Source organism: Oncorhynchus masou, chromosome 30 (genome assembly GCF_036934945.1).
Source record: "Oncorhynchus masou masou isolate Uvic2021 chromosome 30, UVic_Omas_1.1, whole genome shotgun sequence".
NCBI lineage: Eukaryota > Metazoa > Chordata > Actinopteri > Salmoniformes > Salmonidae > Oncorhynchus > Oncorhynchus masou.
In genome coordinates this window covers 16,292,960-16,318,862 of record NC_088241.1, presented here as the reverse complement: position 1 = coordinate 16,318,862, position 25,903 = coordinate 16,292,960, and the positions used below count along the sequence as shown (strand labels likewise).

Sequence of the window (25,903 nt, the reverse complement as noted above, 5' to 3'; positions counted from 1 at the left end):
TCAACTTAGTGTATGTGTAAGGTGTGCGTGTTGGTGGCAGGAAGTCAGGTGTAGGAGAACAAACTTGGTATAAACAGAGTCATTTAATAAGACAAACAAACTCCAAAACATAAAAAAATAATAAAATGGGTACAAAACCCGTTGCGCACCAACATACAAACAAATCTCCAACAAGGACATGAGGGGAAACAGAGGGTTAAATACACAACATGTAATTGATGGAACTAGGTGTGAAGGAAGACGAGACACAACCAATGGAAGATGAAAAATGGATCAGTGATCGGTAGAAGATCGGTGACGTCGACCGCCGAACACCGCCCGAACAAGGAGAGGGACCGACTTTGGCAGAAGTTGTGACAGTACGCCTCCCCCCCGACGCACGTATCCAGCAGCATGTCGACACAGACCTCGGGGACGACCCGGAGGGCGATCCGGATGGAGACCGTGGAAGTCTCGCAGCATATAAGAATCCAATACGTCCTCCAACGGAACCCAGCATCTTCTCCTCCGGACCATACCCCTCCCAGTCCATGAGGTACTGAAGGCCCATCACCCGACGTCTCGAATCCAGTGTGGAACGAACAGAGTACGACGGGGCCCCCTCGATGTCCAGAGGGGGTGGAGGAACCTCCCGCACCTCAGACTCCTGGAGCGGGCCAGCCACCACCGGCCTGAGGAGAGACACACATGGAACGAGGGGTTAATGCGGTCATCGGGGGGAAGCTGTATCCTGTACCATACCTTGTTCACTCTCCTCAGGACTTTAAATGGCCCCATAAACCGCGGACCCAGCTTCCGACAGGGCAGGCGGAAGGGCAGGTTTCGGGTCGAGAACCAGACCCTGTCCCCCAGTGCGAACACCAGGGCCTCACTGCGGTGACGGTCTGGGCCATCCTTGCCCAGGGCACGAACGCCGCCCACTCCCCTGGCCGGTCCTGGCAAAAAGACCTCAGAAACCTACCCACATCCTGGTTAACTCTCTCCACCTGCCCATTACTCTCAGTTTGAAAACCTGAAGTAAGGCTGACCGAGACCCCCATTTCATTTACAATTTAATTCATCCATGAAATAAATAATACTAGCACATCAAATTACGTTATTATTGTACACTAGCCTACTCCCCTATCGACACAGTAAATAATATTGCCTACGCACTTTCGACAATGCGTTATCAACTTGTGCAGTTGTGGACCTGTTGGCCTGTATATTCTTTAGCGTTTTCTTAGCACTATGTGTTCTCTCCCAGGTGCTTGTAATGGCACAGATGACAGCCAGGTAGGATTCAAATCCAAATTTATTGGTCACATACACATATTTAATAGATGTTATTGCGGGTGTAGCGAAATGCTTGTGTTCCTAGCTCCAACAGTGCAGTAGTATTTAACAATTCACAACAATACACACAATTCCAGTTGAGGTAGTTTAATGACGCTGATTCACAGAGCAGGGACAGCACAGTGCATGGCTTGACAGTTGTGTTAACCAAGAGTGTGTGTGGTTCTGAAAAGGGGGAAATTAAATACAATAGTAAATGGCAGGTATAAACTTAATACTAGAGGTCAACCGATTATGATTTTTCAATGCCGATACCGATAATTGGAGGACCAAAAAAAGCTGATACCGAATAATCAGCCGATTTTTATATTTATATATATGTGTGTGTGTGTGTGTGTGTGTGCACTTATTTTAACTTAATATAATACATCAATAAATATATATAGTCTCAATAAATAATGAAACATGATCAATTTGGTTAAAATAATGCAAAAACAAAAGTGTTGGAGAAGAAAGTAAAAGTGCAATTTGTGCCGTGTAAAAAAAGCTAACGTTTAAGTTCCTTGCTCAGAACATGAGAACATATGAATGCTGGTTGTTCCTTTTAACATGAGTCTTCAATATTCCCAGGTAAGAAGTTTTAGGTTGTAGTTATTATAGGACTATTTCTCTCAATACCATTTTGAAGAGGTCACCCGCCGTTTCCAGGCAGTCTTCGACCAGCGGGTGAGCGCCTAAGAAAACCATACGGGCTTGTTGGGCATACAGGGTAGCAGGTAGCCTAGCGGTTAGAGGTGTGAAACCCTTATTTTTTGGAGGGGTTGGGTTTCAATCGGAAGTCAAATTTAAATAGCATAATTTACCGATGAAATTATGTTAATCTTGCGTTTATTTATGTAACTGCGATGGGTGTTGGCAGAGTGTACCATCGAGTCAATCAATCAGTCGATACTTTAAAAATGTCCATTGGTTAATGCTTACCTTGTACGTATGTTTGTCCAGTGTAACTGCGTTTTTATTTTATTTTGGTGCTGCAATCTGTGGTTTAGTTAAACACTTAATTTGTTCTGTGCTGCAATCCGTAGTGTTTGTTAAAAACTTCATTCTACATACGCACGGTTGTTTAGCTGTCGGGAAACTGCGTCCAGAGTTTGGTCACACAGGCACTCAGTTTTTTTCTACACAGAGAGGAGATTCACTGGAGTTGGTGGGACCAGGGGGGAGCGATATTGGGCGGGGTAATCTCACCGGCGCCACCTTAATAAAAAAAAGCAGCCGCACAGACCTGTCAATCAACAAGCAACCCAGACAGACATCAGCCCCCAGTGGCTGGCTGTGAGCTGTAAGAGAGCAGCGTCATAGTTGGCCGAGAGCCCTACCGTCTGGAATGAAACGGGCGCAGCGATTGGCTCGACTTTTTTGCCCTAGACAACTCACTCTCTCTCCCCCTTTTGTTATTGCAAGCAAACTGGAGAAGAGCCGAGGGAGCAGCAGGATGAACGAAGGGAGCGAGAGAGGGCGATAGACTGATAACAGTCTAGACAGACAGCTCCACAGAGAGAGGGGTAAAAGGGGAAATACATTTGGAATACTGCTTCAGATCTCCCTCTACTTATTTGTCCAGTTCTCCTGTTGATTTGTAAGTAAACTACATTTTGGTATTGACTATTCCCATAGGGATTTTAGCTGACCAAACCAGTCACATGGATTGTTGACAGACCTATAGCCTACAGTTAGGTCAACGTAGTGAGACAGACAGCCAGACAGAGCCCCACCCCCCCCACCCCACCCAACTACTCTCAAGTCAATGTGTCTATCTATCCTCTGTCAAAGTACTGTGTACACTGTAGCCTACACATAACGTTGCTTTTCTTGTAGAGGTATTTATATTTTTCTCTCAGTAGGCCTACATGCTTTTGTAAACATGTAAACAAATTACTTTTGACCTCCTAAATGCTCTTAGAATTTCTTTGGTGGAGCATGTATGTTTTTTATAGTTTATTACAGTTGTATTATTGTTAACATTGTAATATACCCTACTTTAGGAAATCACACATTTTCTGCATTATTGTTTTTTTCTGACTAGTTGTGCAAAGCAAAACAAGCTCAACTTCATCACTACCATGACACACATGGAAGGATGTTTGTAAACAACATTGGTCACCCTTAGTCACCGACATTTACATAATTTAGCAGACGCTCACTTACAAGAGCAATTAGGGTTAAGTGCCATGCTCAAGGGCACATTGACAGATTTTTCACCTGGTCGGCTTGTGGATTCAATCCAGTGACCGTTTGGTTACTAGCCCAACGCTCTTAACTGCAAGGCTACCTGCCGCCCTACACTTCACATGCATCATAAGGATGTCAATTCTCTTTAGGGTAATGTATTTTCAGATAAGTAGTATATACCTATTTAAGGATAAAGTAATTTTGGCCTACTCAATTCTGTGTTTACATGGCCTGCTTTGTATCTTCTGCTCTTTAAAAGCCCCATACATTGTGTGTTGTTAATACTGGTAAAGTTGTTATTAGATTGTTATAGGGACCTTGGTTGCTGATAGACTATGACTTGAACCTTGACCTAAAGTACCATATCAGGTCCAGACTTCAGTGTTGTGTCAATGATCAAACAACAATCAAATCAATGAATAAATCATTTGCATTTGGTTGCTTCACCATAGTGGTCTCTCACCTCCTTCTCTCCAACCCCCCTCAACCCAGGGAGATGTCAGTGAACCCCCCCAACAGCAACGATGCCTGCCTGAGCATCGTGCACAGCCTCATGTGCCACCGACAGGGCGGTGAGAACGAGGGCTTTGCCAAGCGTGCCATAGAGAGCCTGGTAAAGAAGCTGAAGGAGAAGAAGGATGAGCTGGACTCGCTCATCACCGCCATCACCACCAACGGAGTTCACCCCAGCAAGTGTGTCACCATCCAGAGGACGCTTGATGGACGCCTGCAGGTAGGCTACTGTTATGTTGGGTTGAATGAGGCCTAGGCCGGTATGTTATCACTGATTATAGAGGGACTATAGAGAGACTGTTTATGAAATCAGTGGATCTCATTAATAAATTATTCACTGATGAATTGTTATTGGTGGTATGGCACAAAGACTCTGTCAACTCAGTGACCAATAGCTGGTCGCATTTGATGACTGACTAATACACCTTTCAGGTACTGCCAGCAACAAAGCCTATACTTTTATTTCAGCCAGTCATGATTGTGGTAATACACTCACTACATGATCAAAAGTAGGTGTACATCTGCTTGTCGAACATCTCATTCCAAATCATGGACATTAAAATGGAGTTGGTTCCCCCTTTGTGCTATAACAGCCTCTACTCTTCTGGGAAGGCTTTCCCACTGGAACATTGCTACGGGGACTTGCTTCCATTCAGCCACAAGAGCAATAGTGAGGTCAGGCACTGATGTTGGGTGATTAGGCTTGGCTCGCAGTCAGCATTCCAATTCATCCCAAAGGTGTTCGACAGGGTTTATGGTCAGGGCTCTGTGCAGGCCAGTGAAGTTCTTCCACACTGATCTCGGCAAATCATTTCTGTATGGACCTTGCTTTGTGCACAGTTGTCATGCTGAAACAGGAAAGGGCCTTCCCCAAACTGTTGCCACAAAGTTGGAAGCACAGAACTGTCTAGAATGTCATTGTATGCTGTAGCATTAAGATTATCCTTCACTGGAACTAAGGGGCCTAGCCCGAATCATGAAAAACAGCGCCAGACCATTATTCCTCATCCACCAAACTTTACAGCTGGCACTATGCAATGTCTGAGCCCTGTTGCTCCTAGACGTTTTCACTTCAAAATAACAGCACTTACAGTTGACTGGGGCAGCTCTAGCTGGGAAGACATTTGACGAACTGACCATGTTGAAAGTCACTGAGCCCTTCAGTAAGGCCATTCTACTGCCAATGTTTGTCCATGGCTGTGGGGTTTTATACACCTGTAAGCAACGGTGTGGCTGAAATAGCCAAACACTAATTTGAAGGGTTATTCACATACTTTTATATACATAGTGTATGTTTTAAAGTCCCGCCAACCCCTCAGTAAACGTCCCTAACCATTTTACCGGTTTTGGAACACATAAATCATGAACATTCTATTGTTGTTCTCAGACATTAAACTTGTCCTTGTCATAAAGAAAAAGTATAAACAAAACGTCAGTCTGCATGCAGCAACGTTACCTGCTTTTATTTTTTGCTCCAAAAAACCTATTCGTTAAAGCAACTTTCTGACAATGTTTTTATTTGTTGCTTGTTTCTTGTAACAACCTTTGAGGATTTTACATTTTGGGGTTGTCGTCTTCAAAGTTGTTTCTGCTGGTCGCAAAAAGCAAAGTTATCATGACACAAGATGATTTAAATGTAAAAGGCTTTGAAAATAAAAAGCTTGTTATACGCTCAGTGCTCCGTTGACATTTCACAGAGACACGCTTGTTTGTGCAAAAATCCAGTGTTTTCTATGTCAAACGGTTTTGTCATAATTCAGTCTTCTATGATGTGTATAAAGTGTAATATTTTGACGCAAAATCAAAACTGAATACATTTCAACTCTAAATCTGACTTGGTACAGGTGTTGTACTTTTTTTAAGCCCATACCATGTGTGTGCAACCTGGTGTCAGAGCATTTCATATTATTCTGTACGTAAATTCCGAGATACTCCCTTTAGTATAATATGTTACGTTTCGTATGGTATGTGTTAATTTGTGGATGTTTATCACCCATTCCGTATGATATGTTACGAATTACAATTCTTATATGTTACGAATTTGCAAAACGTACAAAATGTTATGAATTTGCTTAACATATGATATGTTTCGAATTCTAGCTACATGGCTAACGTTAGCTAGCTGGCCTAACGTTAGCTTGGCTAGGGGTTAGGGTTAATGTTAGGGTTAAGTTTATGGGAAGAGTTAGCTAAAAGGTTTAGGGTTAGGGGAATGGTTCGTTAATATGCTAAGTAGTTGCAAAGTAGCAAAAAAGTAGTAAGTAGTTGAAAAGTTGCTAATTAGCTAAGTTGTCTGTGATGAGATTCGAACTCAACAAGTGAATCATTCAACACATGGGTTACTTACACACTTCAGGGAGGTGAAACAGGAGAAAAAAGTAAAGGGGTTTAGGTCTCCCTATAGGCTAACTTCTAGAGAATAAACATAGTATCGAATACTTAGAAGTGTAACCCACGAATTGCTTACAGAGAGAGAGCAAGGAATGAGAGAGAAGGAAACAGAGGGAGTTCCCCCTCCCCCAGCTCTTGTGAGGGAGAGAGAGAGAGAGAGGGAGGGAGTACTGGAGGGGTAGCGCGGGTTGTTTTGTCTGAGACACAGGAAAGGGGCAGGGTTAAGTTAAGCCTGTCTGTCTCTGGTGTGTGTGTGCGTATGTGCGTGTGTGTTTGTGTCTGGAGTTTTTCCAGTGTTAAAGTTTGTGGAAGTATATTTGTAATCTCAGACATACCACAGTATTTTCTGTGTGTGTGTGTGTGTGTGAGAGAGGTGTTTATTATTGAATGTAAGTTTTGACTTACATCAACAGTTTCTACATTTGAGATTGCCTGTGGATATACGGATGTTAGTGACACGTATTAATGTACTGTGTGAGAACTATATATGAGAATGTACTGCATTATTCTCAGTTCAGGACTGTAGGCTGTATGTGTTTGTCAGTAATGTTGGCTGTAAATGGGCTGGCACTCTGCCAGCTCTGACTCTTTGTCTGAGGAAGGTCACTTTGGTTTTAAGGAAGAAAGAATAAAAGTGTAAAAGTTTACAGTCCATACTGGCTTTCTCTTGCTGTTAGTGCAGAAAGGGTATGTTGATCCCAAAATACTGATCTTTTCCTCTGACACACACACACACACACACACACACACACACACACACACACACACACACACACACACACACACACACACACACACACACACACACACACACACACACACACACACACACACACACACACACACACACACACAGAGAAAAGCTGAGACAATGTCATTCCTCTCCAGCTCAGCTTGTTGAGTTAACCCTACACCAGCTCTCTCTTTTGTCACACCCACACTCTTCCTTGATAGCAAGTACACAGACCAACTCTGACACACTTGAGTACATGCAGCACAATACAAGGACAGAGTAACATTGGTTCCTCAAGAACATGGGAATAAGCCTGAGACACCATTGATGACTCAGTCACTATTTGTGCTATTCAGCTCTGTCTGAGATGTTTTAATGGCTCCAAGGCTATTCCCCACCCAGAGTGTGTGCCTGGAGAGAGTGTGTTTAGCATTGATGTACATTTCCATTCATGACCCGTTTCCTCAACCACTCCCTGTCTACCAGCTCCCTCTTGCTCTTGCTCTCCTCCTTCTCATTCTCCCTCTCCCATCTTTTCTCTCCGTTTCTTTCCCCCTTTCCCTGCACTTAGATTCCCCACAGTTCCACTCCCTCCATGCTCAATTTCCAACCCTATCATGGCCTCCATACTGTCCCCCATTCCCTTCCTGAGACTCACCGTCCTACTGTAAATAATCACCCTAAAAGCCCTGGCTGGATGTTGGAAAGGAATACCTCCATGCCTTCTCCATTCTCTCTCCTCTGTCCCTCCAGGTAGCTGGGAGGAAAGGGTTCCCCCATGTGATCTACGCTAGGCTCTGGCGCTGGCCAGACCTCCACAAGAATGAACTGAAGCACGTCAAGTTCTGCCAGTTCGCCTTTGACCTCAAGTATGACAATGTGTGTGTCAACCCCTACCACTACGAGCGAGTAGTATCGCCAGGCATTGGTGCGTCTGTTCACAATTTCACTTCCACGAATGAAACAGAAGCACAAATGGGGAATGAGAATATGAAGTTGTTAACAGGCTCTTTGGGTCACAGGCTTTTTCAGAACTTCCATGCTGTTTCTAACTTTGTTTCCCTTTCTGTCCCTCTCCTCAAGTTGGTCTCAGCATTCAAAATGCAGGTGAGGAGGAAAACACTATTTTCAGCATCATCAAACATCATCAAAATGGTAATAAGCAATAGCGAGTCATTCTAACCAATCTGTTTTTATCGCATTTCCCAAAGTGCACAGGCAATACTACTGTTTTGATACAGATATACATACTGTAGATGTGCTCTTGGTAATCTGACGAAAAATATGGAATGCAGAGCTTCCAAACCAGCCAGATTCATACCTGTCTGAGCTAGTCTACACTACAAGAAGGACACCTCAATCAAATTGCCAGAAGGTGTTACAGGCTGCATGACAGGGCAAAAATCACTCCCACTTGGAGGCAACAATAAATGCCATCCATCAATTTGATCTAAATTACAGTAAATTCCGGAATTTATTCAAAATGTATCCATTCATGAATCGAAAATATAGTAATATGACATGACTCACGCCTGATTTCTGCCCGCCTGCCTGTCTCTCTCCCTTTCTCTCTCTTTCTGTCTCTCTCCCTCCTGCTCTCTGTCTCTCTCTCTCCCCCCTCCCTTCATTACAAGGTCCTCCAGGTCGGCTGATCAAAGAGGAGTACATCCATGACTGTTTTGAGATGGACCTCCCCTCCAGGATGCCCCCCCAGCCCGAGCGCTACAACCAGCCCCTTCCCCCTCTGCAGATTTCCCCCGAGCCGTCCCGCGCCCCATCCTCCGTCAACCTCTACCCCAGCATGCCCCTCTCTCCGCCAGGTGAGATAGACTAAAACTGAACCTGGTAATAAGAAGTACTACCGTACAAGCAATTCAGCTGAGAAGAACCAGACTCTCTTGCTTTTATGTCTAACTCTATCCCTTACAATTTCCATCTTTTATTCCACTTCCCCCATCTTTTTCCTCCAGTGAGCAGTTCCATGATGGGGCCCATGTCTGGGGGCCACGGCGAGGGCCTGCTCCAGATCGCCTCTCCCCAGAGCCAGGGCATGCCCCAGACGCCGCCACCCACCACCCCCACACACGGACCACCCCCCCAGCCCCATACTCCTCACAGCCAGAGTGACTACAGCAGCAGCTCCAAACACACACAGACACAGAGCTCTTATCACAGTGAGTTACTAACGAACCAGGTTGGCTGTGTCACAGAGATGGTGTCAATTCCATGGTGTCAGTTTCAACTCTGTTTGTTCTCTTTCTTCACAATCTTCCAGCGACCTGGACAGGCACCAGCACGGCCTCTTATACCCCTGTAGGAGCCCAGCAGAATGGGCGTGGCCACCAGCAACCACCACTGCACCACCCCAACCACTTCTGTATGTCAATCACCTGTCAATCAATCTTTCTGTCAGAAATGCAGGACTGTTACTATATGTATATGGCAGCATTGTCATATTTGCTAATTAATTTCTCTTAAAAGGGTCTCAGCAACATCACAGCGCACCCGCCTTTCCTCAGCCAGTCTCCAACCATCCAGGTACAGACACAGCGTACACCCACTCACACACACTCACCCACACACATGATGTTAGGCATCTCACCCCATCCACCACCAATGTACAGTACCCACAAGAGGGACACATGGCAGCCATTTTGCAGTGTTTCATATTATATTTCATGCTGTGTGTGTTGCCAGGTCCAGAGTTCTGGTGCTCCATCTCCTACTTTGAGATGGACATCCAGGTTGGGGAGATGTTCAAGGTCCTGGCTAACTGCCCCGTGGTGACAGTGGACGGATACGTGGACCCCTCAGGGGGCGACCGCTTCTGTCTGGGCCAGCTCAGCAACGTGCACCGCACCGACGCCAGCGAAAGAGCCAGGTCTATCAGCGTTCCCCTAATATACCCACCTTGCCTAACCGCTAGCTATTGGAGAACTTTGTTGGGGTGCAGAATACACAGGGCAAACATGTATTTATCGCCTGTATAGAAATAAATACAATCCCCAGTGTCTGTGATTTTCTCTTCACCAGTGTGAACTCCTATCTCCTATCTCCATTTCCCATTTCCCAGGTTGCACATTGGGAAGGGGGTGCAGTTAGAGTGTCGTGGTGAGGGGGATGTGTGGATGCGTTGCCTTAGCGACCATGCAGTGTTCGTACAGAGCTACTACCTGGACCGGGAGGCGGGGCGAGCCCCGGGAGACGCAGTTCACAAGATCTACCCTGGGGCCTACATGAAGGTGTTTGACCTGCGTCAGTGCCACAGGCAGATGCAGCAGCAGGCAGCCACAGCCCAGGCTGCAGCAGCAGCACAGGCTGCAGCAGTGGCAGGCAACATCCCAGGGCCTGGCAGTGTGGGGGGAATCGCCCCGGCAGTCAGTGAGTGCTTCTGTCCTTCTCTCTCACTCTCTCTTTCTTTATTTCTTTCTCTCTCTCTCTCTCTTAATCACTCAGTAAATCTCTCTTCTCCCAGGTCTGTCGGCGGCAGCCGGGATAGGTGTGGACGACCTGCGGCGGCTGTGTATCCTGAGGCTCAGCTTTGTGAAGGGCTGGGGACCCGACTACCCCCGGCAGAGCATCAAGCACACCCCCTGCTGGGTGGAGGTCCACCTGCACCGCGCCCTGCAGCTGCTGGATGAGGTGCTGCACACTATGCCTCTGGCTGACCTAGGAGGACACGGACATGTCAACTAAGCAGTGTGTGGGTGTGTGTGAGAGAGAGGTGGCGGTGTCTCAGTTGCTTGGTTTGGATGATAACTGCCCTTCATGAACACTACAGTACGTTTTGGATTGGACACCTTTTTCCCCACCACCTGAAACAAAGACTGTAGGCTTTAATAGAAACTTCTATCGAACTTCTATCGAAAAGGTATTTTCATGCTTTTATATATTTTCCTTGAATCGCCTGATTTTCCTGAAGCAGTTTAGACTGCAAAATGTACTTGCTCAACAGACAATCTTTTCACAGAGACTGGAACTTGCACTAAAGGCATTAATGTTTTCTAGTAGTGGTAGAGACTGTAAGGGATGGACTGTGTCACAACAATGGAAACTGGCCTCGTACTTCCAATGACCTGGTAAACTGCCTGGATAAAACACTTTGGGAATTGTTCAGAAAGTCAGAATGATAGCACATGTGCTGCAGTGGATTCTCACTTAAGCAGTGTTGGAATTATGCCTTGATTACAGGGCAGCAGACAGGTATATTGCATTTGGAGAATGCTGCTGTCCTTTAACTGCCTTCAGTAGGGTCTGTTTGTTCTTCAGGGAGAAATTGAAATAATAGTCACCACAATCTCCATCAACCTTTTCTCTTATCAGTCTTTTTCATCAACCTGCATCATGTGACTCAGTTATATTTATACTGGACAAAAATATAAATGCAACATGTAAACATCTCGTGTTTCATGAGCTGAATTAAAAGATCCCAGAAATGTTCCATAAGCACAAAAAGTTTATTTTTCTCAAATGTTGTGCACACATTTGTTTACATTCTTGTTAATGGGCATTTTAGCCTTTGTCAAGATAATCCAACCACCTAAGGTGTGGCATATCAAGAAGCTCATTGAACATCATTACACAGGTGCACCTTGTGCTGGAGACAATGAAAGGACACTCTAAAAAGTGCAGTTTTGCCACACAACACAATGCCACAGATGTCTCAGGTTTTGAGGGAGCATACAAATGTCATGATAACTGCAGGAATGTCCACCAAAGCTGTTGCCAGAGAATTCAATGTTAATGTGTCTACCATAAACTTGAATTTGGCAGTACATCCAACCAGCCTCATAATCGCAGACCACATGTAACCACGCCAGCCCAGGACCTCCACATCTGGCTTCTTCACCTGTGGGATATTCTGGGCTGGGGGGGGGTAGTATAAACTCATTCTGATTGGCTGGGTCTGGCTCCCAAGTGGGTGGGTCTATGTCCTCCCAGGCCCACCCATGGCTGCGCCTCTGCCCAGTCATGTGAAATCCATAGATTAGGGTCTAATGATTTTATTTCAATTGACTGATTTCCTTATATGAACTGTAGCTCAGCAAAACATTTTAAATTGTTGCATGTTGCATCTATATTTGTGTTCAGTATAGTTACCAAAAACAAGAAATGGAATATCAAGAATCTCATTGACTATATTTATTGATGGAATTTCTACATAGGATTTGTAACGTTTTGTTCATTCAGATAAACAGACCAAAGTTGTCAGAACGATTTTTCACTGCTATTTTATGGCCAAAAAACCTTTGCTGAATGTGCTCATCTTCGTTTTGTGTCCTGCCTTTGTTCAACCAAAGCATGTATTTGTGTTGATGTATGCCAAAATATGCCTTTAACTAAAGTACCGCCAGGCCTAATTAAAGACAAGGTCATGAATTAATTAATTTGGTGCCTTAATTTTGAACTACTGACAAAAGATTACAAACCCCACAGAAAAAACGGCCTTCATTTGTTGGTTTTCTCAGTACATTCCTGCTGCAATGTGCCTCTCGTCAGTCTAAGTGATGTATCTACTGCAATTTACGATTGTGTTTTTTAGTAAAGTGAGAACACAAATTGCCTCATGCTGTACATGTCGTACAGTATGACTTCATTGGCTGTATTACATTTGCCCAGTAGGACACCTAGTGAACTTTCTGGGTACTACGTGCATTTGCAGTCCTTCCATGTTGATGTAGGGCCTGTGACTGGTTTACCTCACCAAATGATATATCCAGAATATACTAGTTTGTAAAACAAATGTATTGTTTTAAATGTTTATTTATGTCTACTTTGAGACACTTTAAAAACGCACATGAGGGTCTCTGCTTCTCTTTAAGCTCCTAATGATAACCATGTGAGGGTCCACGATGAGAACATAGCTATAATATTAAATAATTTGTAATGTATTTTTCTTGTAAATCATAATATTAGCAGCAGTCATGGTTTTTTATAGTATTCTTTCAGCTGTCTGTAGTCAGCTTGATTCTGTCTCTTTGGTAGATATAAATAGGATTTATTATTGAGTTAGAATTGACCAAAATCTACTATTTTTGCATTCGTCTTGAACATAGCTTTATAATGGTTGTTTTAGTGTTTTTTATGTAAAATTATAATATATGTAGGTTATAACTATTGTCAAGTTTAGTAAGAATTAAACTGTTTTTATAAAAATCTGTATGGTCCTAAGTCCTAATTGTGTAATGTTGCCAAGCAACTATTTGAATGAAAGTGTGCTACTCATTCACCAGTAATTGGTCATTTACATACATACACGGTTTCATACATGAAAAAATGACATTCTGACGCCACACGGGGGCGGGTCTAAAACCTCCTGCGAGTCGGTGAGTACCAATCTCCAGCCCCACGCAGCCTCCGCATCCGATAAATAATAGCGCCGTTGAGTTTGGTGTGTAGAGAGCGAATAGACCATTTGAAAAGAGCAAGACAATCATTATTTATTAACCTGTGAGCTCATTTTCTGGAATATTTGGTCGAAGTATCGTTACTCATTCTCCATGGATATAAAATAGGGACAAATCAGCTTTATATTCGTTCATTTACCCCTTTATCTGGGCGGCCAGTAAAGCATCCTGCGTTAATTCTCAAAATGGCTGAGGTTACAGATTTACGACCTGCATATGGTGAGTAGCAGGCCTTTTTCGGATTTATTTGGCATTTTGTTTATTGTGTCGTCAGATGTTAACGTTATATGATGTCTTATATTTACATAGCGTGAAATGTTAAAATAATGCCCAGTCGTTTTAGAAATAAGGCCATAGAGATTGAACACACCCAAATAACATGATTAAATTTATTGCATTCATCAAAGATTGCCAAATGTAAATTTGACATCTACTCATTACCATGGCCTATGTTAATGTAAATAGCGTCGAATGTAATTTGGAAATTGAACGAAACTGATTACACAGGCCTATTCAACAGAGATAGTAGCATCACTAGGCACAGACGTCAACGTCTATTCCAAGTTGGTTCAACTTCATTTAATTGAAATGACGTGGAAAAAGGTTGATTCAACCAGTGTGTTCTCAGTGGGAGCCTATTACAGTATTTGCTATTATGAAAGTATTTGTTTTCAATTAGTGAGTAATTTTGTCAACAACATAATAATTGTAGTCCTATTCTATCAAAAATATATTGAGTACTGCGGCCCATTCGCAACATTGTGCGCTTACGATGGGTTGGGTAGGATGACGTGATGTCTATTCCAGGATAAGCATCGCCAGCCGCCGTTCCTTTGTTTTTGTGAAAGCACGCATCCCGGAACTAGGAGCTTGGCCAAATGGACATATTTTCATTTGATCAGACCTTGAGCTTTAAATTAAGATCCCTGAACAGTAGTTTAATGCCACATTGCCACAATAAGAAGTGTAGTGCTCTGAAGGCAGGGGGTGTTGGTGACCCAAAAAGTGCCAGACCCTCTCAGCAAGTGACATGAATAGGTGATGGGGAATGGGGAGGGTTATGGATATTATATAGGAATAGGAATAGAAGAATAGGACAACCCAAGTGGAGAAACAAAACGGATTGTTCTAAACCCTAAAAACAAAGGAAATATAAACCAAATGCATATTAACACTGTCTCAGGAATGGGGCCTGTAACCTATTGGAGATGATTAATTTCCATGCAGAAGAGGAGGCTTTTTAAAATAAATACACTCACATTTCTTGGTTGATTTAAGATTAAACCTTGAAGAACCTCATTACAACAAGCAGTTGGCCTTTTGTCTCAAACAGGCTCAAGATTAACAGTTGTGCAATCAGATGTTAGAGATGTGTTATTGCAAACATAATGTTGGCCCTGAGCCTGCTGGATGCAGCAGAACATTTCATGGCAGCAAAGAAACAAGAGAGTACTGGAGTTGGATATCTGCAATTCAGCCCAACAGACTCCAGAAACCCAGATTACAGCCAGTGATCTAATCTGGGTCACTCATCATGATTAAGACACATCTAGTCCACATCACAATCTGAGTTCTGCAAATCAACTGAATCTTATGCTCACAGGCAGCATACAATAAGACACGTAGCCAATGCAGACAGATTGTTTCGCAGTGCTCCATGGTAACTCAGCACTGTGGATGATGGGGTTTCTGCTGTGCCAACCGGTGCCAGGCAGGAAGAAAGACAGGAAGTTTGTCAGAAGATGGAGAATTTTGCAGGGTAGCCTAGTGGTTAGAGCGTTGGACTAGTAACCGAAAGGTTGCAAGTTCATATCCCTGAGCTGACAAGGTACAAATCTGTCGTTCTGCCCCTGAACAGGCAGTTAACCCACTGTTCCTAGGCCGTCATTGAAAATAAGAATTTGTTCTTAACTGACTTGCCTAGTTAAATAAAGGTAAAATCAAATAAATAAATTCTTCAAACATACGAAACAGCTTTTTCCTGCAATCAGAGCCATAATCATTATGACTAATTCTATGTCAAAACTGTATTTTTTCTGAAAACATTATCTAAGCATATCTCTTTACCTGTTCAATTGTCATTTTAGTTAAGGATGCACATTGATTCTTTAAGAACCTTTTTGCCTTAGAAGTTTAGTACAACTGCCACACTGGTATATAGTATAATAACCCAATCATTAAAGCAATTTCAGTCAGTTATTTATCTATTTATTGTCATCTGAGTTTTGCAAAGAACAATCAAAATGTCTGTTAATCTTTGCATGCATAGCTCTGTCTATGAACAGTGGTTACATTTCCCCTGTAACAACTTCCTTCCTGGGAAGGAGAGGCAGACCAAAACGCAGCATGGTTGAAGTTCATGGTTCCTTAATAAGAGACACTTAACATGAACAAACTACAAAACAATAAACGTGGCAAATCAAACACAGTCTTATCTGGTGCATAGACACAAAGACAAGAAACAATCACCCACAAAACAGGCTACCTAAATATGGTTCCCAATCAGAGACAATGACTAACACCTGCCTCTGATTGAGAACCGTATCAGGCCAAACATAGAAACAAGACAAACCAGACACACAACATAGAATGCCCACCCAGCACACGTCCTGACCAACAATAAAACAAGGAAAACACAAAAGAACTATGGTCAGAACGTGACATCCCCAGCCCCATTACTCAGTTTATCAAACAAAGTGGCAGGGTCAGGCACTGGAAATGGCTAAAATCAAATCAAACGCTGTGTGTGTCTAGAGTATCTAGCGTCCTGCAGAGACATCTCTTTGCTCAGTACACCTTGGAAGGAACCACTTACAAGGGGAGAATAGGTAAGGAGGGGTACACTTTGCCTGGTCTAGTCAGTGTGCCCCCTGCTCAAAGTACAGCTGAAAAGATTATTAAAATAATTATAAATAATTATGATAAAATGTATTTTAAAACATGACAAATCTTAGGGGGCACATGCCTTTGTGTCCCCTATAGGCATGATGCCACTGACAGTAGCTGTGCATATTTATACAAATTGTACTGTGCTCATATTAGTTCAAGGTTGTCTTGAACTTGGCATGTGTGTTTGGTCATATTTGGAATGGCACACTACCTATACAGAAGTGTGGTCTGACCTGTAATCTATGGTTAAATATAATTGCATAATTCCTTGCAAATCAACCTGAGCTCTTTTTCTTGATGAAGGATCTGAGATGGGTTATGCAGAAGGCATAGAGATGGGACCCACAGAAAAAAATGCTCTTTAAAGTTACCCACAGAAAAAAAACTGAACTGAGGAGATTGGCATTGTGTCTAATTATTTTAATTAGTACACTCAATTTATGCTATTACTTTACACATTTTGTGGACAATGCTTGGACCCACTGAAGCGGTAGATTTGAGAGCTCACTACTGAAATCCCCCTGGGGTATGTTTCCAGGGCAACGGGCTCAGCTGGCATTAAGCTCCTTCCAAAATCTGACATCATCCTCCTGGTATCCCTACCCAGAATGCCAATGAACAACAACAGGAAGGAAGGGCAAGGTATTTTGTTGAAATACAGACAGTTGAAGGAGGGAGAGGAGAGACAGACAAAGACAGATGAAAATGGAAACGGGAGAGAGATAGAGAAAGACAGACGTAATATAAATATAGTTAGAAAGCTGAGGTAAAGAGGGGGAAAGATAGTGTGTGTGTGTGTGTGTGTGTGTGTGTGTGTGTGTGTGTGTGTGTGTGTGTGTGTGTGTGTGTGTGTGTGTGTGTGTGTGTGTGTGCGTGTGTGTGCGTGTGTGTGCGCGTGTGTGTGTTCCTACATGTTTGCCTGCGTGCTTAACATATGTTCATGCTCATGCACATGTAGTGTATAGACTGACAAGTTTACGGGGGGGGCGAGAAAGGCAACAATGCGCCTCTTTTCAGGGGCTTGGCCAAACAAAGGGTCCTCTCCCGGCCTGCCCGCCCCACTGCAGCAGGCTCTGTCCACTGAGTCCCATTATAGCTGGGATCAGCACAGTCAGCCAAACCATGTGCGCACAGCACATAGTCACAGTCTCACTCACCACCAGCAACAAATGAGTGGGTGGGGGCTCGCACACACAGTCACACATAGATACATGCGTACCTGCATGTGCACAGACACTCAGACCCCCACCCTTCGCACATACACACATGGAGAGACACACACACAGAAACAGGGTATGGGGCTATACCTCCCAGACACATTGAGACAGACAATACACGCCCTAGTCTGTGTGTGTGTGTGTGTGTGTGTGTGTGTGGTGTGGGGGGCTGACATTTAAGCAACCCGGTGACACCTGGTTGAATGACGTCCGTATTGCTCATGTCTTTCCCACTCACACCCACTCACACACCACTCGCACCCAGGGTGCTCTGTGAAGTCACTACTGCTGTATGGCACAGTCACAGTGTTGAGTCACAGTGGAGTGGAGTCACCCTGGGTGGTGTAGTCACATGACTTACATTATTTAGCCTACCTGACAATAATGAGCCACTGAAGGGCAGTTACATGATATCCTATTTGATGTTCAGTACTGCATCACTTGGTGCAGCTGAAAGAGTTGAATTTCTTTAATCTGAGTCAGTTCCAGTTCCTGGCTGAACTAAATGCAACTGGCAGTTTGACTATCTACTTTATTTAGAGACTCCAGTATGACTATATCCTACACCAGACATTGCAAACACATCCCAGTCTAGACTGTGCAAAGGTGTTAACTCATTCTATGTTCCCCTCTTTTTCAGACATGTCACCGGTGCTGGCCGGTTTTATCGGTGCGGCGGCTCTGGTGGTTGCCGTGGTGATCCTGGTTCTCCTGTGGTCCTTCTACCAGCGTCGACACCTCCGGGTGACGGGCCGATACAAGCTCCATGGTGATCAGTACTGTGACTCGGCTGAAGACCCGCCCTACAAGTTCATCCACATGCTGAAGGGCATCAGTATCTACCCAGAGTCCCTCAGCAGCAGCAAGAGGATAGTACGGGTGGCCAGGCGTGCTGGGTGGCAGGGGGAGAGAGACAGAGAGAGGGGTGGTGGCCGCGGGATGGTCCTGGTGGATGCGGAGAACAACATCCTGGACGCGCCTACCCATCTCCAGATGAGCCACCTGGTTCCCCCTGCTGGCCAGCTCAGGATGGAGCGGGCACTGCCCGTCAGGGCCGACTACTGCTGTCTGGATAGCTCAGCTACCAGTAGCGAGAACAGCAGCAAGACTGTTTCACCTTTCACCCCCGCGTCCTCCGACCCAGAATCAGAGCCTGAAACCAGCCTGGGCTCCCTCAGCCTGGCTTTAGACTACAACTTCCCTAAGAAGGCCTTGGTGGTGACCATTGTTGGAGCCCATGGCCTGCCTGCAGTAGACGAACAGGGGAACAGTTCCGACCCTTACGTGAAGATGACCATACTCCCTGAGAAGAAGCACCGGGTGAAGACCAGGGTCCTGAGGAAGACCTGGAGCCGGTGTTTGACGAGACATTCACGTTCTACGGGGTGGCCTACAGCTCGCTGCCCGAGCTCACGCTTCACTTCCTGGTGCTCAGCTTTGACCGCTTTGCCCGCGATGATGTCATAGGGGAGGTGGTGGTCCCACTGACAGAGTTGGAACCCAGCACGGGGCGGGTGCACATCACCCAGCAAATCAGCAAGAGGAACATGCAGGTGAGGAGGGGGGCCTACACACGTTTCAAAGCGTGAACAAACAATTCTGACATTACAATCATTCTTGGAGGTAGGGGCTGGCTCACACATACAGTACACACACACACACACACACATGGAATTGAGCGCAGTGCAGTACACAGAGGAGATTGTCTGACAGGAAGGTCAATGTGTCTCTTGATTCGGCCCCCATTCAAGTCTTAACTGCAGCCAGACTGAGGAGACAGAAACAACGCCTCCATGTAATCTCTCAATGCAGCCAGCCATCCATCAGGCTCCCTTTATCATCACAGCCACACATGTGCATGTGAGTGTGTACCCAACTCTGACTCGCCACGGACTTGTTTTGTTTTTTGTTCCCACATGTACCTGTGGCACTAGTCCTCCCTGTGTGGCCATTGTGTATAACCCATCTGCTGTTCAATATAAGAAGGGCTGGATATGTTTTGTATGGATGCATTGGAGGGGTTATTACTTCCTCATTGAAAGAAGAAGTCTGATCGTAAAATCGGGTAGTGTTCCTCAGTACTCAGTGTGGAGGGCAAGGTATTGCAGTAGCATGGGGGAAGTCGATACACCATGCATGGGAATCAACCTCATACCTGACTGGGATACCAAGTTGCAGGTGTATTAAAACTACACTAGAATGAGAAGAGAACTTTGGCTCACTGTAGTGGTGTCGGGGCAAATTTGTGTCGCTAAGCTTTCGGTCAAACAACCTTCATCAAAGCAATGTCAATGTCTTCGCAACAATAATCCATTATAAGCATACAAATCACCAGGACACTCACCTATGGATTTGTCTCAGCAAATCCTCATTTTATAATCATTAGATTAGAAAATGCCCTTTTAGTGATGGGTTTGAATAATATGAAATCAATTGCAAGTCAGTGAATATGAGAAAGTGCATGAAGTGTGCTTGTCTGTAGCATCATACATCATGTCTACCTACTGTCATCTGTATTAATGTATACAGTACCAAGATCTGATTTACATTTATATGGATATACAGTGTAAAGGCCAGATATGACAGATTTTTTTCCCACAGTTTATCTGATTCATTGTTTAATGTCCTTGCTCTTACTATGCAGAACACCTAGATTATACAAACCGCTATACTGTATACATTGTGATGTTTCTCACAGAAACACTCAAATAATCACACTAGTCTGTTTCCACACACAGATATGTATGGTATATTTAAGCAATAAGGCCAGAGTGGGCTGTTCTTAGCAAGACGCAATGTGGAGTGCCTGGATACAGCCCTTAGCTGTGGTATGTTGGCCATATACCACAAGCCCCAGAGGTGCCTTGTTGCTATTATAAACTGGTTAACAATGCAATTAGAGCAGTAAAAATAAATGTTTTGTCATACAGCCAATCAGCATTCAGGGCTTGAACCACCCAGTTTATAATTGTGCATGTAGAACAAGGTTGACAAATAGATAATTCCAAAGACTGCTGAGTTGTATTGTCTTGGCAATTGGTGCCCCATTACTCTTTTAATATATGACTATACGATTATGGCTGTTTGATTGTTGCATTGTATCTTAAAGGCTGAGTAGGTGGGTTTGATGATTGTTCCTTTTGAATGAGTCAATAGTTAAATCCTCTATGTGTCTGTCTCTTTCTGCAGTGCGAGAGCCGCGGGGAACTGTTGGTGTCTCTGTCCTACCAGCCTGTCTCCCACCGCCTCAGTGTGGTGGTGCTGAAGGCCAAACACCTGCCCAAGATGGACATCTCTGGCCTGTCTGGAAGTGAGTTCAACCACTGAGTTTGTCTGTGTGTGCCTGTGGACAATTAAAAAAGGCAGAGCTTGTGTAGATGTTCCCTTTACATATGACAATATTCCAAAATCTCCTTCTCTCCCTTAGACCCATATGTGAAAGTCAATGTGTTCTACGGACGCAAGCGCATCGCCAAGAAAAAGACGCACGTGAAGAGGTGCACGCTCAACCCCGTCTTCAACGAGTCCTTCATCTACGACGTGCCCCCTGAGCTGCTCCCTGAGATCTCTGTGGAGTTTGTGGTGGTCGACTTTGACCGTACCACTAAGAACGAGGTGGTGGGGTGTCTGCCCCTCGGCCTGCACAGCCCCTGTCCCTCTGGCGCCACCCACTGGCGGGAGGTCTGTGAAAACCCCCGTCGGCAGATCTCAAAGTGGCACAACCTCAGTGAATATTAGCTCCTCCCAATGCATTATAGTTCTACTTGTGTGTATAGGGGGAGGTGAAGGAGGGGAAGAGAGAGACTTCTTGCTGAGAGAGTGGCTTTTCCTCATGCCATACTTTCTCTTGTGAATAATACCAACAAAAAATGAACAACATTCCTGGTGGGACTTGTACAGTGGACTTTACAGTGGTTAAGGTTCAACTACAGAATCGAATCAAAGTAACAAACATGCATACAGATAAACATACACATATATAACCCACACCACTACAGAATTATAGAGACACTCAGTCTCAGCATTAGGTTAAGAGTAATGAAAATGAAAAAGTTGTTTGTTAACCAGAATATGACCATGATCACACATTCAAGGCTGTTATGAATTATTGTCTGGCCATGTTGTATGAAGTTTAGGCGACGGGAGGATACATGCAAATGCTAAAAAAAAACTAATCGTCAGACTTCAAAATCCTCCCCTTGCCAATATTGTACTTCAATTCATCGCATGTCTGAATTAAACAGAAATATCATCAAATCAAATGTACTAAGGAAACAGAAGTATTGCTTGTATTGATAGTGAGATTTTAATTCTCTCTCTCTTAAACTGAGAAAACCTCATGCAACCCGACTCTCTGTTGCAGTTTCTCTACAGGTAGGACCAAATAGGACAGCTAGAATTTTCTTCCCAATAAATATTTGTTGAAAAAATTCTTGAATGTTTTGGAGCCTAACTATCGTCGTTTAGTTGCATTACCATATTTCATGACGAGCTCTGTATCTAAAATTAAAACCATCAAGGTTTCAAACCAATTACTGTTATTTTGTAAAGACAAATGTGATTTCACTGCAAAAATATTTATTTTGAGTCCATTTTTAGAACTAATTCGGACTGAAAATATGAATGTAATAAACAACCACAACATTATTACATGGATACATGTCATCACAAGAAATATGACAACCTCTCATACTGTGGCATTGAAAAAGCATTCACCACAGTATAAGCGAATAACTGAAATATCACTGCAGCAGGTTAGTCTTAGTACTGTAATAACCAGGTAATAACACATGCTAGTTAGCAGCTTGTAGTGCCAGAAGATGTTCTTTGAAAGTCACTGATATTATTGTGAAAAATGGTTTTGACATGAAGAGTTGTGAAGGGTCATGTTTTGCTGTATGGTTTCCAAAAGGTTTATACAGTATGTTCCACTATTTTGGCCAATGCCGACATGCTCATCTTTTACGGCTCGATTCAATCCGAATCACCAGTTCTGCACTCTAGAACGCTTGAAATGGAAATGTAATTGTCTATTGAGCTGACATATGCAGCGTTTACCATGAATTCAGTCTTCTCGAACTTGGAACATTGCCTTCACATTTTAATAGCGATGATCTTGAGCGATACGGATTGAATCGAGCCCTTCATGTAGTTTTGTTCTCTTTCATTTGGCTAATTTCAAGAATATATTGTGTAAAAGAACAGTACTTTATATCTTGAAGGCAACAATTTTCTATAGTGAATAGCCTCACAGGTTGAAGCTCCTGTATGTTGTTGGTGATACTCTGTGTGTGTGTGTGTGTGTGTGTGTGGTGTGTGTGTGTGTGTGTGTGTGTGGAGACAGCAGAGCCCAGGTGCACTGTTTGGAACAATGTAAGTGGTGATGGGGTTCAGAGCAGGACATGGCAGTGGGGTGGCTACTGCTAGCTTCTGGCTACTTCTCGTCCTTCTGGCTTTGACCAGAAGGAAGAGACACAGGTGGGCAAAACCCCACTCCTCCACTGTCACTAACTAAGCTCCATCCTCTCTTCCTCCTCTTTTTCTCTCGCTCTCTCACTCTCTTTCACCCTCCTTCGCTTCTTTCTTTCTAGCGCTCTCTTTACAGTCCCTTATTTCCTCAATCTCCTTCGTTCTCCCCTGTCTCCTCTTTCTAACTCTTTCTTTACAGTCCCTTATTTCCTCAATCCCCTTCGATCTCTCGTCTCCTCTTTCTAACTCTTTCTTTGCACCTTCTTTCTTTGTCATTTTATTTGGATCACTAATATCTCAAATTCCTTTTAATGCTTCATTCCTCATAATGAGAGATGTCACAGTATTTGACAGATTAGTGAACCCATCATAACACCTATCACACCCTGTGAGGATTTGGCTGTATGACTGTTATGCTCTGTCATCATTGTACCCTGTAGGCAAGGGGTGTCAAACTCATTCCATGGAGGGCCTCGTGTCTGCAGGTTTTTGTTTTTCCCTAGACAACAAGTTGTGGGGGGTTCCTTACTAATTAGTGACCATAATTCATAGTCATAATTCAATGAAGTACAAGGGAGGAGTGAAAACCCGCAGACACTCAGCCCTCCATGGAATGAGTTTGACACCTGCGCTGTAGGCCTACTCAGTGGAGACATGGGGAGCTGTAAGCAGCAATGGCTTTACATCACACTGTGTAACATTTACTGCAGTGCAGTCTGTAAAATTGACTGTGGGAAACTCTGGGAGGACAGTAATCACAGTGAAGCCAAGGTGAAAATACTTAAGTAAGACTGCAGCTCTGTCGACAAGGCAAGGGGAAGGCAGAAATGTGTGTTGCAATACACATGAGCTGCCTTGTTTTTATTTTGGCAGCAAACTCCTGCAATTAGAACCCCCACCATTTTGACTGTCTATATCCCCATTTATACCTGGTGCTAACGTGGGTCCTTTGTCCTGATCTAGTCTACATTCTGATTGTGCCCACATTTCCAGAAGTGTGCCTACACATGGTATTACAATTAGTCTTTTATCTGTCCACTGTGTCTGCATTGTGACCAGAGTTCTTTGCAAAATAATTTCACAGCTATAATATTTATATATATATTTACTGTAAGACATATATTGATGTAATCAGCCACCTGTCACTGATTTTAGAGGCCGGAATAATGATGATTTAAATGGTTTCTCTGTCCAGATCTGTCTACACTTGTAAGATGTCCAGACCCAATAAGATCACAATCAGATCACAATGTGTCTTTTGATTGTTAACACCTGTCTAAAAATGTGGGCACAATCAGAATGTGGACAAGATCAGGACAAAGGACGCAAGTAAGAACAAGGTATACACGGGGCTTACTTCACCTTGTCTCCCCAACTTTGACCTTCAGTGTAGCTATGTCCTTTGTTGATATATCCTTATTAACTCATTTGGAATAAAATATGAAATGTAATGAAAACAAACTGTAATAATGACTGATCGTGGATTGGTACAAATTATTATTTCAAGGTATCATCTGTCCATAAACATGGAGTTAAACTACAGTATGTAAGGAAATACTTGCCAGTAATGCGATCAGTGTCTAAAACTTTCATTTTCCTATATGCTGAGTATATTACGCAGATGCTAACTTGTGTGTTGGTTTCATTAACAGTCATTCAATGTGCAAATAAAATGTTATACTCCAGAGTTTGCAGCTAATTTTTAAAAACAGCTTTACATCACCAGAATCTTGACATACATGCATGGAGGCATGCTTGCACACAGGCTTGTAAGCATGTACACACACTCACACACTCCTCATAACTGAGCTACATTAATAAATCTTAGGGATAGCTCCCTTTTTTTCAATTTTCGCCTAAAATGACATACCCAAATCTAACTGCCTGTAGCTCGGCCCTGAAGAAAGGATATGCATATTCTTGGTACCATTTGAAAGGAAACACTTTGAATTTTGTGGAAATGTGAATTGAACAACATGACATTTAGTGTGTCACCCAGGTACATTTGGACAAATCGTGAAGGAGACATTTGCATTCATATTACATTTTTCTACTAGAATATCGTCAAATCTGTATACTTGGACTTTGATTGAGCTTTTCCAGTATTAATAGCCATATTATAAGTTCAACATTTGTAAAACAACCAGTTTTCATAACTTCATATCTCTGAATATTCTTATAATTTTTGTCCAAAAGGTAAAGGCATGCTGTCGCACAAGGTTAGCAGGTACATTTTGTGACAGATACAGGGTTTCCGGATGCTCCCGTAAAGCTCAGCTCATTGGCTATCTAGCTAGCTTTGTTTGACCACCATTAGTGAATATTTGACAAAGTTAGAGTCGATCAAGTGAAGACCGCCCGCGTCATCGGCGTGCCATGAAGGCATCGCTCTCTGACCAAATATGGTGTCTTATAGGATATACTACACCCCTAATGATAGAGTGAAGTCTGGTTACGTTCTAGGATCTCTGAGGAATACATACGAACGTGATTTGACTGGTTGAAACAACGTTTAGGGTTAGATTTTCACAGATTCCTTTCTTTGCAAATTGAATGAGTGGAAATACAAAAATCCATCGTTTATGCTATATGGACCTTTTTAGGATATGAAAAAGGATCAATGTATGTGACAACTTCTTAAATTACACAGATGACTAGTGCTGCTTCAGCCACAGGCCTATATTACACCACAAGAGGGTGTTGTTTGTCATAATATGTTCAATATTTTCATGTTGCATATTGTGCTTGAAGTTAATGAGGAGCAGCTGATTGAATTA

At 43.5% G+C, this 25,903-nt stretch overlaps 1 protein-coding gene and 1 pseudogene across 4 annotated transcripts; both read left to right on the top strand.

Moving 5' to 3' along the window:
- The first annotated feature begins 2,617 nt into the window (after positions 1-2,617).
- On the top strand, positions 2,618-12,015 carry LOC135522164 (mothers against decapentaplegic homolog 4-like). 4 transcript variants are annotated; one of them, XM_064948177.1, is made up of 11 exons: positions 2,618-2,914; positions 4,000-4,240; positions 7,898-8,072; positions 8,228-8,299; positions 8,788-8,964; positions 9,115-9,318; positions 9,420-9,521; positions 9,626-9,682; positions 9,842-10,025; positions 10,218-10,525; positions 10,620-12,015. In XM_064948177.1, the coding sequence occupies exons 2-11, from the start codon at positions 4,004-4,006 to the stop codon at positions 10,838-10,840; spliced, it is 1,737 nt and encodes a 578-aa protein (XP_064804249.1). In that variant the 5' UTR covers positions 2,618-2,914; positions 4,000-4,003; the 3' UTR covers positions 10,841-12,015. The 4 variants fall into 4 exon arrangements, with proteins under 4 accessions (XP_064804249.1, XP_064804248.1, XP_064804252.1 ...); XM_064948176.1 differs by having other exon boundaries at positions 8,779-8,964; XM_064948180.1 differs by having other exon boundaries at positions 2,619-2,914; positions 8,228-8,251.
- Positions 12,016-13,511: 1,496 nt separating this feature from the next.
- LOC135522165 (synaptotagmin-11-like) lies at positions 13,512-24,813 on the top strand (annotated as a pseudogene).
- Positions 24,814-25,903: the final 1,090 nt, after the last annotated feature.

Excerpts from the sequence above, each read along its gene's own strand:
- LOC135522164 (XM_064948176.1), top strand. The coding sequence starts at position 4,004 with ATGTCAGTGAACCCCCCCAACAGCAACGATGCCTGCCTGAGCATCGTG. Across the intron at positions 8,965-9,114 it reads CATGCCCCTCTCTCCGCCAG|TGAGCAGTTCCATGATGGGG; the intron begins GTGAGATAGACT and ends TTTTTCCTCCAG. Across the intron at positions 10,526-10,619 it reads GGGAATCGCCCCGGCAGTCA|GTCTGTCGGCGGCAGCCGGG; the intron begins GTGAGTGCTTCT and ends CTCTTCTCCCAG.